Source organism: Rousettus aegyptiacus, unplaced genomic scaffold (genome assembly GCF_014176215.1).
Source record: "Rousettus aegyptiacus isolate mRouAeg1 unplaced genomic scaffold, mRouAeg1.p scaffold_m13_p_4, whole genome shotgun sequence".
Taxonomy (NCBI): domain Eukaryota; kingdom Metazoa; phylum Chordata; class Mammalia; order Chiroptera; family Pteropodidae; genus Rousettus; species Rousettus aegyptiacus.
This window is the reverse complement of record NW_023416307.1, coordinates 3,751,051-3,765,013: the sequence shown is the minus strand read 5'-3', so window position 1 is coordinate 3,765,013 and position 13,963 is coordinate 3,751,051. Positions and strand designations below refer to the sequence as shown.

At 58.8% G+C, this 13,963-nt stretch overlaps 1 protein-coding gene and 1 pseudogene across 1 annotated transcript in view; both read left to right on the top strand.

Moving 5' to 3' along the window:
- SIM2 (SIM bHLH transcription factor 2) overlaps nt 1-13,963 on the top strand; it is a 43,041-nt gene that overhangs the window by 26,548 nt on the left and 2,530 nt on the right. The window contains exons 7-10 of the mRNA XM_036219742.1: nt 2,574-2,680; nt 11,336-11,483; nt 12,769-12,937; nt 13,556-13,961. Of these exons, the coding sequence (XP_036075635.1) occupies nt 2,574-2,680; nt 11,336-11,483; nt 12,769-12,937; nt 13,556-13,961 (830 nt within the window). The remainder of the gene's footprint in view (nt 1-2,573; nt 2,681-11,335; nt 11,484-12,768; nt 12,938-13,555; nt 13,962-13,963) is intronic.
- Nucleotides 8,371-8,483, top strand: LOC118602431 (annotated as a pseudogene).

The window sequence follows — 13,963 nt, the reverse complement described above, 5'->3', positions numbered from 1 at the left end:
AGCTACCTCTCCCAACTGTCCTCTCCTCTCCTACTTGGGAATCTCCGTCAACCTGGCTTCAGAGAGAGAATGGAGTGAGCGAGGTGGAGACGTCCATCCCTCGCTATGTAGGGAGCTTGGACGCAGCTTCCTCGTAGGCAGGTGTCCCTCTGCTTTACGGTGTGAGGGACGTACCCCGAAGTGAGTAGAATAGAAAGGGGGTGCTCTTGAGGAAGACTTCCTGTTTCCACAGAAGACTCTGCAGCTCTTCCTGCTAAGTACCAGGAAGCTTCCAGCACAGTCTTGAGGCTTTTTTGAACTCCGGTCTTCCAGAAGGTGCTGGAAATGCCCTGCAGAAGCCTTCACACTCGCTCTGGTCTTCAGTCTGCTGCAGCTCGATGGTCTTCGAAAGGCCACCCAGCTGGAGGACAGAGGGGCTGGGAGGCCAGCAGGCCGCCGGCGGGGTGGGAGACGGCGGCTCCTACCTCCACACCCCGGAGCCATGGTGAGGGGCTGGCCCGAAGCCCAGCAGCCCCCGAGTCACGAGGGCCGGGGGGCCCCACCCAGCAGAGCCCCAGACACGACTGAACTCGGCGTAACCTGGAATTTAGTTCGTCGGGGTTTTGTGGTATTTCACTTTGAAACTGTAGCTGGTGCTTTTGCTAAGGATGGGTGAACTGAGCGATGTTTGGGGTTTGGCACATCCCTCTGACAGGTCGTCAGACACTAGAGGGTTGGAAAAAGCCAGGAGGGCGTGCTGCCAACCCCTTCCCTTCCCCTTTAATTTTTAAAGCCATGTGTACTTTGATGAGAAACTTAATACATGTGTTTCTGATTCATTTACACGTTTGGGGCCGTTGTTCTGAAACCGTTCGTCCAGAGAGTCTGGGGCGCCTCTTTCATCCCCAGCCGGGGAGATGCCCGGCCTCCTGGCGGGGGAGCTAGACGGCTCGGTTTTCCTGCCACACAGGGCTGGACTCCAGCGGGGCCTGGAGTTCTAGGTGGCCCTTAGACGAGTCCCCCGAGCCTCGAAAGGCCCTGGTCGGCACCCAGTCCCGTCTCCTTCCCGCCCCGGACGAGCACCGTGGAGACGGGTGCAGCAAACAGAGGGAAATGCGAGGCTCAGAGATTTACGGCCCGACCCGCAGCCCGCACAGAGCTCGGCAGGCAGGGGAGCGAGTCGGGGCGCGCGAGCGAGGTCGGGTTCCCCCGGTTACCGTAGAGCTAACGTTTCAGATCTGGACGACAGGGCTGCCAGGCCAGGCCGACCTCCGTCCCCTGTCCCCGCTGACTCCGACTGTGGCCACGCCGCCCCTGGACTCGCTGCTCGTCCCCTCTCTCTCGTCTGTTCTTAACTGTCTGTCACCAAGACGTTCGGGCCACCTCCTCCCAGGGCACGGTTCCCAGCACGCTCGCCATGGACGGTCTCCACCTGCAGATAGAGCGAGCGAATGCCGGTGACTGTGTGGTCTTGGACGTGAAGAGCCACTTTGTCCAAAGAGGTGAAGTGGGAAATTAACGTGCTCGGGGCTCAGTGAGGATGAAGAGGGGTCACGTCACACAAGCACCGGGAGTGTGATGGGGTCCGAAACCATGCCGCCCCCCCCCCCCCCGATATGAGGCCGAAGCGTCTCCCGTGCGTCCCCAGCTCCCGCCAGTAGGACTCTCTCAGCCGTGTGTCGTCCCGAGGCCAACTAATGAACAGTGTCCAGAGAGGGACAAAGCTGTAAAGGCTCATGCACCCAACGGCCGAGATGTGGGGACGGCCCGAGTGCCCGTGATCAGACGAACGGACAGACAAAACGTGGCTTCCGCGCACATCGGGATGGCGTCCGCCACAGACACAATGACAGTCGAGACACACCGCGGCCAGCGGGGACGGACCTCGACGACTCTGCCGAGCGCGAGAAGCCAGACACGGAAGGACGGACGCCGCGTCGTTCCGCACAGACGCAGCGTCTGGGACGGAAAAGTCGTAGGGACAGAAAGCGGAAGGGGGTCGCCGGGGCGGCGGGGGAGCCGAACGGGGAGCTAGCGCTTAAACGGGGACAGAGTTTCCGTCTGGGGCGATGAAAACGTTCTGGAAACAGGCATGGCGATGCTCCTACAACGCTGCGAATGGAACTATTACCACCGAATGGTGCACCGAAAATGGTTAAAACGGTGAAGCGGAGGTTATGCATGTTTTGCCACCGTAGTTTCTAGAACGTGTCACACAGGACTATCTCACAAAAGCGCCCGCAGAGTGGGTTCCGTCTCACCTTTCCTCCACTGTCAGCATCTGAGTTCGCTCTGCAGGGCCGTCAGATAAGCTTGCAGAGGGGTAGGACGTCAGGCCGCCCCAAACCTCCTTCCAGCCGGCGGTCAGGGGACACGCCCGCTCCCCCAATCCTGCTGCATCTTGCGCTGGGCAGGACTTCAAAGACGTTCTTCTTGCAAAAAAAAAAAAAGATCATTCTTAGTTTCCAAAATCAACATTCCCTCCCCTCAACCCCGGCCTTGTAGCACTTGATTAGTTGGCAAAACCAATATTGGTTTAAAGGAAAGGCAGTGTGCAGGGCGGTGTGACTCACGGAGCCCCCGTCCTCCCCCAGGGTGACCGAGCTGACCGGGTACGAGCCGCAGGACCTGATCGAGAAGACGCTGTACCACCACGTGCACGGCTGCGATGTGTTCCACCTCCGCTACGCACACCACCTGCGTGAGTAGCGTGCTCGCCCGGGGCCCTGGGCCGGGGAGCGGGGAGGGGGCCCCTCGTTTGGGGCGAGCGTCGTCTCTCACGTGCCCTTGGGCCGTCAACCCCGGGCGGGACTCCAAGCGGCCCCTGACTGAAGCACGGCCCCTCGCCGTCCGTCCTCGGACGTCCGGTGGAGCTGGCCGGTGGGGCGCGGTGCAGAAGTGCCGGATTCGAGGTCACGGGTTCGGAACCCGAGTGTCTCTGTGACATCCGGACACCAGCAGAACTGACAGGGGCCCCTTCCTGCTGTCGGGCACTCGTTTAAGGGGTTAGACCGACGATCGGCCCAGTGAGGGAGCCTCTGTGTCCGAGATTCTCCTCCGGCTGAGGATACTGAGGGGCACAGGGGGGAGGCGGGGCTGGGGGCTGAACCCCAGCCGCTGGGGAAGCGCGGGGTTTCCAGGGTGGGGGGAGTCTGCATGGAAGGAAGAAACGGCCAGCAGAGGCGGTTTGGGGAATGTTTGGAGTGCGGGGCCGGGGGCTGCTCTAGTCACTGAAATGCCTAACGAGTGACACTCCTGAGTCCAAACTGAGGCAGCAAGTCCTTGGGAAGGAGAAGAAGGCCTCGTCCCCGCCGTCCGGCCCCGCCGTGCCCCTCCCGGGCGCTTCTCGGCGGGCGCGGATGGCTGGAGGAGCCGGGTCCCCTGCAGTGCAGCCTGGGCGGCAGGTCCTCCGGGCTTGCTGTGCTTTGTGTTGAGTCAGAGGCGTGAGTGTCGAGTTCCCGGGGCACGGCAGGCCCAGGGACTGTTCCACGTGCGGCCGCAGGGCCTGCCTGGCCAGTCGGTGTGGACGGTGAGCATGGCGGTGACTAGGGCGTCCCGGTGCCCCGCGCCCGAGTCACTCTGGGTCTCGCCCTGTGACCACCGGGACGCCGCAGACCTGGACGGCTTCCTCCCACTCCTCTCAATTCGCAGCGGCGTGACAAGGTCTCTGTGCACAGAGAGACGCGGCGTCGTGAGGGCCCTGTTATTCCCTCTTTAAAAGGTGACTAAATCGCAATTTCGTAGCAGCATCTCCTCGTTCTCCTTGAGGCCAAGCCTGGCAGGGAAGCAGCTGCCGAGTGTCCGGATGGAGCCAGCCCGTTGGCGTCGATAGAGCACCGGAAGGGACGGGTGCCGCGGGGGACAGAGCGAAGCTCCCAAGTACGAGAGTGACCGGGAGACAGCAGAGGCACCCCACAACAGTCCGGAAGCGGTGGGGAGGCTGGGGAAGGGAGCGGAGTATCCCCAACTCCATACCCGCCCCCCGCGGGCCCTGGATGCGTCACCCCACCACTGCTGGGAGGAGCGGGCAGCCTGGGGGGCTCGGAGCCCCCTCTGCTGAGGCAGGAGCATGTTGGGGAGCGAATGATGAGCAGCAAGCGACTAGAAAGCGAACCCCTGAATCGCACGCAGGAGGGGCTCGTCACAGCGGGGCTGCCAGGTGGGAAACTGGGCCTCCGAGCACGAGCACGGAGAGAGCTCGCGGAGTAGAAGCCTCTGCGGTGAGCACCACCGTCAGCCTCTCGCACCGCCTGGCAGTCCAGGGGACGCAAACAGCGTGTGCCTTTTTGGAAATGTGACGAAGGCCACAGCGATGACCAGCGGCAGGCTCCCGTGTCCCCGCAGGGACTGGACGCTTTTCTTGAGTTGACTGTGACCTTTGGGCCACGTGGGGAGCTGGGCTGCCCTCGTGGCCGTTTCCCAGGCGAGTGAGGTGATCCTCCTCCTCCTCCTCCTCCTCCTCCTCCTCCTCGTGGCTTCTCCAGGGAGCTGCCTGTCCTGCTCTCCCGATGGGCCTCAACCCGGCCGCCCCAGGCTTCCCCAGCTCGCGGGCTCACCAGCCCTGCAACGAACGAGCTTTTATTCTGTCTCCTGCCGTTTGCCCGGCAGCGTCTCCCTCCCTCGCCGGGAATCTGGAATCTTCCGGAACCTGAAGGAAGGCTGGACACAGGCGTCGCACCTGCAGCGGAAAAGGTGTTCAGATGTTCAGAGACCAGAGGGGGTGTGCCCTTCTTCACCAATGGTCATCCAGGGAACCCGGCCACACAGGGCAGCCCTTGCCGCGCCCCAACCTCCCCTCACGACGGAATGCCGCTGGAGGTGGCCGGCCACCCCCACCTCTGGGCCCGTGAGGACTCCAAGGCCACAGGGCGGGCCTCGCCGCCGCCTCCTGCAACGAGGCGTCAGACCGTCTGACTTCGCAGTCGCTGGGGTCACCAAGCCCAGGAACAGAGCAAACGGCTGCCAACACCTGGGGCCAAAGCGAGGTTGCCGTCTGATTTTCCAGGGCACCAGGCCTTCTCCACACCGGTGTTCAAAGCCCAGGACTCGCTGGTGAGGGGCGAAGGGCTCTGCGGGACGTGACCGGTTGTGGGGGACGCGATGGCTCTGGGGGAGCCCCCTCAGCCAGCCGGTGTTCGCGCATTCCTCATGACTCCGTCGTAACTGGGAGCGGAGTCCACAGGGTCCGAGGAAAGCACAGCCCCCAGCGAAAGGGGATCCGGCGCCTCGCGGAAACTCTGCTGCACGAGGGGAAGCCGGGCTGGGCCGCGCGGCCTCCGGAACGCAGGCTTCCCGCGGTCAGCTGGGGGCTGGCGCCTCGGCCTCCTGGCGGGTCGGCGTGGGCCCAGGCCTTCCCGGACGAGCCCCCCGGAACCTTCTGCAAGGGAAAGTGAGCATGGGATGCTTTAGGGAACATCTGGCCCTCCACCGGCAGCCCCGCTGAGTGCGAGCCCAGCGCGGGGCGGGGACCGGGGGGAGGCAGGAGGGAGGTGGGGGGGGGGGGTTGGCCAGGGCAGGGGAGGGCACAGGGCCAGGGGACCCAGGGCCCGGAGGCCCAGGGCAGGCACAAACCCTTCCATACGGTCACCTGACCTGGGAGAAACACCTCCCCCACAGCAGGGGACCTCCTCCACTGTCTCTCTGCTCTCTGTGAAGTGTTCAGGAGACTCCTGGTTCTCGGGGGGAGCCGGCAGAGGCCCGTGCTCTCCGGACCCGCGGGTTCTGTGGGTGTGGGTCAACTCAGCCATCTGTGTCGAGGGACGCCGGGCAGACCTCTTGAGAACGCCCTGGTTTGGAAGAACCGTGACGTCTGTCTGGCTGTTCATCCCGGGTAGTGGAGAATCTCACCTGGCTCTCTAGGTTGGCCCCGTCCAGAGTGGGCTAAGCCCAAATCCGTGAGCACACAGGTGGCCCAGCGAGCAAAACGTTTCAGCGCCACAGAAAGGCTTCAGAGTCCGAATCTGTGGTCCACAAATTTCAAGCGATGACTGGGATGACAAAAGTATGAGACAGCTGGTATAGACCCAGGGAGATCGCGCTCTGAATGACATATAGGAGTCACGGACTCGAGTACTTCTGGGGCCGGGCGTGCACCGTGCGTGTGTGGTGGGCTGCGGGGAGTGGCTGAGTTTGTGGCTAACTGGACGCCACGTGACCCGTCAAAAGCACGCTAAGTGACAGCACTATGCCGCCAGCGAAGCCCACCCATAGATCAGCACGTGCATCCACTCTACAGCACGGCTGTGGAACGGGACAAAGGTCTCGAAACAGAAGATGGGTTGGAAAGGCGTGTCCAGTCCCCGTGAGGAGTTTCGATTGGCGTTACAGGGCATGCTTGCTTCCGCTGCTGGCCTCGCCGGCCTCTGGCCCGGAACTGGACGGTGGAGTTTAATTTATCCGAAGATCCATTGTAGATGCTTTCTCTAAGCAGAGTCTAGGGGCGGACGAGGCTTGGTTTTGCGGACGAAGGTGTGGGAGCCTGTGCACTCCGGGGACCATGAGCAGCGAAACAGGAAGTAATCCCGGTCGCGTTGCCTCGATCCCTGGAAGCAGCTTTGGACATTCATAGTCATAGATTGTCCCTCTGCTGGTGACACGGGGGACTCGACGGGTCAGGCTCTGTCCATCTTCCACGGTCAGTGTCACTTTGCAGATGTCCCACGATGTGGCCCTGTGGAAACTCCTCCGCGGAGAGCCAGGGGACGTCCCACGTCTTCTCGCCAGCCTGGCTGCTGCGGGCAGCAGGTGCAGCGCAGGGCGTCGTGTGGAGGCCCACGAGCACGCTGGAGGCCTGCTCCCCGAAGGGGCACATGCGGGTCTTCAGTCTCACCGACTGGACTCTCTCTGAGGCCCCGCCTGGCAGACGAGAGCCGGGAGGTACACAGGGACTGAATCGTTTACTGTTCTTTTTCCATGGTGGGTGGTTTAGTTTCCAGGCGTTGCTATCACAAGATACCCTGAGCTTTGTGGCTGAGAACAGAAGTCTGTCTCACAGTCCCAGAGACCAGACGTCCCAAAGTCAAGGTGCTGGCAGGGTCGTGCTTCCTGTGGGGGCGGAGGGGAGAGTCCTTGCCTCCTCCAGCTCTCGGGGGCTGCCGGCATTCCTTGGCTCATGGCCACATCACTAATCTCCGCCTCCATCTCCCTCCGTGTGTCTGCGTCGTCTTGTCTGTCTCTCATACGGAAACTTATTATTAGATTCAGCGTCCACTCTAATCCAGGACGACATCATCCTTAAATTAATCACGTCTACAAAGACCCTCTTCCTAAATACGGTCACACTCTCAGGTTTGGAACGTTAGGATGCAAAACATATCTTTTCGGGGGACACTATTCAACTCACAACAGGCACTTTCGTTGTCCTTCTCAGCTCTGAAAGTTCAAAACAGAAACAGAAATCAGGCTTCAGGCCAAAACTGCTCTCCTCCCGGAGGCTACCCCGTAGTCATGGCTACGCCTGCAGAAGGGGTTCCAGAGGAACCAGGAAGGCCGCCTACCTCTCTGGAGAGCACATGTATGGAACTAGAATTTCCATCCCAAAGAGGCCTCGGAAAACCACAACCACTGGCCTTCACGTACGTGTAGGCCACCCTGATGCTGGAGACATTATGGCACAGGCGGGGCCTCTGCCCTCGAGAGCTTATGATGTAGGGGACATCTTGCTGCCCATCCTCTATCCACCACCATGAGCAGGGCCGTACTCCATACCGCTGTAGGCTGGGCTCATTTCTGACAGTTAGCTGTGAGGACGACAGACTGGACGGGGAGCCAGTGCAAACCGAAGAACGTTGTGACTAAATGTCTAGGATTTCGGCTTGGGTTGACCTGTTGACCGTGTCTGTGGGTCACATGGAAGCAGGAAGCAAATGTCTGTGTCTGCGTTTGGCCTCTGGAGCTAAGCCTCCTTGTTGCAGAGCCAGGCAGGGTCGGAGGTGACAAAACCGTCCTAACTCCTGCCGTCCGAGTCCTAACATAAAATATTTGGAATAAACTGGTTGTATTTTGTCCAGCTCGACGGTGATTGCAGATTGGTTTCGGGAATGTTGTAAGAAGTACGAGGAGGTATGCAGGGCAGGGAAAGCATGCAGTCACTATCCTAGGGGCTTTAACGAGCATTTCTCCCGAAGAAAGAATGACCTCGTGTGGAATCCGTAGCTGGGACCTCACTTTGGTTATGTTGCATCTCTTTGGGGGCCATAAGCAAATCGTTTAGCTGAGTCACCCCAAATGTTGGCTTACCCTCACTCCCGTCTGTAGCTGCCCCTTCTCCCACGGTGGCCACTCTGAGAAATGAGAGTCGGAACCCCTGACTTCAAGCCTCGTTGGCCCCAGTTTCCTGGTGACACCCACAGGTGTAGTGGGGGTAAAATGAGGCAACGTATGTGAAAATGTGTCTACGGCCACGCCACCCTGAATGTGCCCGACTGATCTCGGAAGCTAAGCAGGGTCGGGCCGGGTTAGTACTTGGATGGGAGACCACCTAGGAAGACCAGGTGCTGTAGGCGTAAAAAATAATAATAAAAAAAAAGGGATTGTAAGCTGACTAGGTCTTTGCAATCTGTGAGGTCAACCAAGGGTTGCCTCCTTGAAAAGAGCTAGAACCAGGACTTGGGTTTTGTTGTTTAAAAAGGCAAACCCCCAAAGGAGAAGCAGTGTAAAGGCTCCTGCTGCTTCCGTCTGCACCCCTCAGCAAGGGTCTTGTTCCTGCCAAGCAAGTCCAGCGAGGTGCAGATGCTAAGCCTGGGCAGAAAAGAGCTGGCCCCTGAGCTGTCCCAGAGAGCCCCGCCTCTCCAGCCGGAGGTGCTGGCTACGCAGCTGGACCTCCACGCTAGCCCCCGGCTCCATCCCTCGGGGGTGTGGGGCCTGATCCACGTTCATTTCCACTTCTCGGCTCCCATACGCACTGCTTGCCCACGAACAAAATAACTAATTTTTCATTCTGATTATAAAACGTATACCTCCTCATTGCTGGAAATTTAGAAAAATCAAGGAAAGAAGATGAAAACTGTTATTTTATCAGTTGAGGGTAGAGTTAGAACATACCGAGGCCTTCACCCACATCTGCCATTGTTAGAAATCTTCGCATATCTAATTCTCACAACCGGATGGTGTAGGGACTATATTCATCCTCTTGTTACAAATGGGGACACCGAGGCACCGGGGGTGAGTGACTTGTCCCAGACCACAGTCGGGTGGTGTGTGCGTGCGTGCACACTTTGCATCATTAAGATTTTACTCTGTGCAGTTCTGAATCTTGTCTTTCGTTTACCATTATGTCATACATCTTCCCCATAATACGAGACATTCTCATTAATCATCAGATTAATGGCTGCAGAGTATTATTTATCCACCCTCTTCCCAGGTATTGGTCAGTTAAGTCTCCCTCCCCTTTTTTCCAGAATTATAAGCAGGACTGCAAGGAATCTTTCCGTACAGGAATCTCTGTTTGCATTTCTCGTAATTCCCGTAGGACCAGTTCCTAGACACATCAGGGTGTCAGTAAGCTGTGAGCGGTCAAAATGCTGTCCAGACAGACCACACCGATTCATGCTTCGACAGCACGTGGGGTGCCTCCCACCAGAGATCAGACAACTTGGCCGGTCATTTCATCATTTTTTTTTAAAGTTCACATGATGTACAGTTCACGGTTGTAACCACCGTCGGTGGTTTTCGGGATAGTCACAGTGGCGTGTAGCTATCGCTTTATCTGATTCCAGAACATTTTCTTCGTCCCAAGGAGAACCTGGTCATCGGCAGCCGCATCCCGCCCCTCCCCCCTCCCGCCGCAGGCAACCGCACTCTGCTCTGCGCCTCTGTGGATACGCCAGTTCTAGACATTTCCTTTCAATGGAGTCATGCAATGTTTGTTTCTTTTAAAATGTCTGCTGAGTGGGTGGGTGATATCTAACACTGAGTTTAACAAATGAGTTGAAGTGTGTTTGTCTTTTATGTGTGTTCCCTGACGATCTGTTTGTTCGTGTCCTTTGCCCATGCCACTTTTAGCATCTTGGTCTTTTTATTGATCTGTTTGAACTCTTTATATATGAAGGCTGGTATAACAACCCTTCGACTTTCATATCGGCAGCAGTTTTTCTTCTGTACCAGAATAATTTGTTGCAGGTGTTAGAGTGGATGATAAGGAGCCACCTCCACACACACAAAAAAAGTCTCAGAAGGCGATGGATCGCCCAGGGAGAGTTTGGGGAGAGGGCAGGGCTCTGCCCAGCGGGAAAACGTGAGGGCCGAATTTCTGTGTCCCAGAGTCTCCAGGGGTTTCCTTCAGCAGAAGCTACTGCAGTCACAGAATTCGGCCACCTCCCGGAATCTCTGCTCAGACGCTGCTAGTTAGAGCCTTGCCCCCGCACCCCCCCACCCCCGCCGTGAGAAACAGGAAGGCCCTATAGCCACAAGTGACCTGAGCCTCCAGGGGGGCCTTTTGGGACTTACACTGGCCTCCCCTCCCTGGAGAAGGTTCACTCGGGCTTTCTCCTCATGGCCCACCCAAAGCTTCTGGCACTTTCCTCCCCCTCCAGCCCCCTCCTCCCTCCCACCCGCCACACACACCCCTCCTTGCAGGCAGGCCCTGAGGGGGATCAGCGCAGTCGATGTGCACAAGGAGTCTCTGGCTGTGACCTGCCCGGCAGCCCAGAGTTTGTACCTCTGCGTAGAAGATGGGCCCACGGGCCCCGTTTCCAGGGCCTACTGGTCAAGCTGAGGTCTTTCCCGCATGAACAACATAGGAAATTAAAGGGCTTGAGGAAAACCGGGGTTAATGGAAAGAAATTATAAATGGCAACAGAGTAACCGTTTCACTGTGAATACTCACAGGATCTGGGGAACAGCAAGTATCAGCAAGTTTGGCACTTAGTCCAATGCACGTAACTTGCTATTTTGTTTAAATAACCACATCGCTCCCTCCATCACCACTCACCCCAACCGGGACTAAGGGTTGTGGGATCATAACATAATCATGGCATATTGGAAACTGAAAAGCAAATCCAATTTTATCACTCCGCCAGGTGCAAACGTCGTTTGGGGACTGATTGTTCTTTTTTTCCCAGTGAAAGCAGTGACTATTAAATCCAAGTTCTTAACAGGGGAAGGGAGAGATTGCTCCTTGGATCCCCCGAAATGTAGCCAAAAATCTCGCGCGCGCGTGTGTGTGTGTGTGTGTGTGTGTGTGTGCATGCGCACACGTCTTCCCGCAGAGAAAGCCCGCCCTCTGTCAAGTTCTCCGAGGTGTCCTTGACCCCCAGACAGGTTCAGAACCAGAGCCGCAGGTCATCAGTGGGGCGGGGTCCCCAAAGGCGGGGCCTGCTAAGTGCCCCTCAAGACTGACGTCGCCTTGTGCTTGCAGTGCTGGCGAAGGGCCAGGTCACCACGAAGTACTACCGTCTGCTGTCCAAGCTGGGCGGCTGGGTGTGGGTGCAGAGCTACGCCACCGTCGTGCACAACAGCCGCTCGTCCCGCCCCCACTGCATCGTGAGTGTCAATTATGTCCTCACGTAAGTCAGACGTATTTGTTTCTCTCCTTGCTCTCCGCCCCCCGCCCCCCCCTCATCAGATCACTCCGACACGCACCATGGCTCTCTCCCTCCCTCTCTCTCTTCCTGGAACTGTTCATTTGTCTCCTGTTTTGTTTTTATTTGAACGATCTGCTCGATTGGGACGGTCCAAACTGTTAAGGGCCAGGTGCTAGGGAAAAGGGATCCAAGCCCAGGTGTGGTCTGTGGGTGGGCAGAGGGCGGGCAGAGGATGCCCCCACCTGGAAGATGGAAAAGGGATGTAGGTCCTAGACAGGCTGTCCGTGCCCACACCGCACACGTCTGGGTCATCTTGCGTGCTGCTGTCATTTGGGACAGGGGGTAGCTCTCATTTTTTTCCCTGTCTTCCTAGATAGCCTGTTGCAAATGACAGTGAATCTTTTGTCCCTTTAAACCCCCAAAAGGTCAAGTTCAGTGGCAAATAGTTTCAAGACCATTAGAAGTGACAGAACGTAAGTCTGCTTGGGACCACATGTGACTCCCTGCCCACCATGCCATCAGACATTCAGCCACCTTGCACCCTGAACGTGATGGCCTCGGAGTCCCCCGGCTCCGCCCTGAGCAGAGCCCTCACTGCGTCCTAATGGAGGGAGGGTCGAAGTGCTATGTTCTTTCTTAGAATGATACCAGGTTGCTGTTTTCTTTTTGTTTTTGTTGTTTTAGAAGGAGAAGTGATCTTAGCAAAACTGTAGGGGAGGAAGCATTTTAGCCCCTTAATGATATTTCCTGAGCAAACAGGTGTGGGCCGGCACTTCGGGTGACTTCCCCTCTCGTGAACGTGACGGCACTGAGTTGGGCCCCTGGAAGCCAGGCTCCTGGGCCCTCAAGGGCTCCCCACTTGTGTCTCTCGGGGTGCCCCGTAGAGAAGCAGTCGGGCCCCCAGACGCTGGAACCGGCAGCGTTTCCGCCTCTCCTTTTCGCCCTGATGCCCTTCCTAGTGGCCCGTGGCAGCCCAGGAACCGCGTTGGTGGCCTTATGGGACTGGAGAGAGCTGCACTGGCCCCCTTCTCTTCCTGCCAAACGACAGCGCCCTCGCTCGTGATGTCTGGGGGCGCGCCATGCCCAGGGCTGGTCGGTGGCTTTTCTGACCAGAGCGACCTGGCCTTTCCTTTAAGCGCCACCCACATCTGACCTCAGTGAAACGATTCGCGGGAGCGCAGAGGACGAGCTTGCTCGGGGGTGGTGTCCCGGCCCCGCTCGGCCACGGCGGCCTACTGGACCCACGTGTCCCGCTCTCGTCTCTCAGGGATATTGAATACAAGGAACTGCAGCTGTCCCTGGACCAGGTGTCCACGTCCAAGTCCCAGGACTCCTGGAGGACCGCCTTGTCTACCTCACAAGAAACTAGGAAATTAGCTAGACCCAAAGGTACGAAGATGAAGACGAAGCCGAGAACAAACCCTTACCCCCCACAGGTAACACACGCGTCCTGCAGGGGTGGGGCGCGGCCGACACCGGGGTCGGGGGGCTCAGGACACCTGGGCACATGACGGGCAAGCAGACTCTGCGGCCTGGGCCTGGCGTTGGTCTCCCTGCCCAGAAGGTTCCCTGTGGAGAGAAGCAAATTCCCCCTGGGATGTCCCCGCCCGCAGGATAAAGACGCAGGGCGGAGCTCGCCCTCGGGCCTAGGAGAAGGAAGGCTCAGCTGGGGAGGCGGCAGCCCGCCAGAGCCCAGAGAGCGAGGGCCAGAGGGCTGGCGCTTCGTTTCCACAGCAGTTTTATTTATTTTTTCATGAAAACCTCCCTCTTTCTTCGTTTAGGTAGCTTGCAAGCTCTCAGAAGTAGCGAGGGGCTGGCTACGCATAGGTGCTGTGTTGTCGGCTTGGGGTGGGGAGACCTCTTTGCACCCAGGGGGCGGGTCGCTGGGGTGCTGTTTGCCTTGGGCCTGTCCCCCGGGGACCCGTGCGTGCGGTGTGGCTGGGGCGGGCCCAGCCCTGGGAAGGGGTCGGCGCCGGAGGCTGGGACGGGCGAGCAGGCGAAGGCAGTTCGCCGCCAGCCCCCAGGGGCCCTTCCTCTGTCTCCTTTGCCACCAGCAGTACAGCCCCTTCCACATGGACAAACTGGAGTGCGGCCAGCTCGGGGGCTGGAGAGCCAGCCCCCCGGCCACCGCCGTGGCGCCCCCCGAACAGCAGCTCCATTCAGAGGGCGGCGACCTCCTGTACGCCCCGTCCTACAGCCTGCCCTTCTACCGTTACGGACACTTCCCCCTGGACTCGCACGTCTTCAGCAGCAAAAAGCCAGTGTTGCCGGCCAAATTCGGGCCGCCCCAAGGATCCCCGTGTGAGGTGGCACGCTTTCTCCTGAGCGCGCTGCCAGCCAGCGGCGAGTGCCAGTGGCACTATGCCAACCCCCTGGTGCCTAGCAGCCCGTCGCCAGCAAAACACCTCTCGGAGCCGCCGGCGAACCCCGCTCGGCACGGCCTCGTGCCAAACTACGAAGGT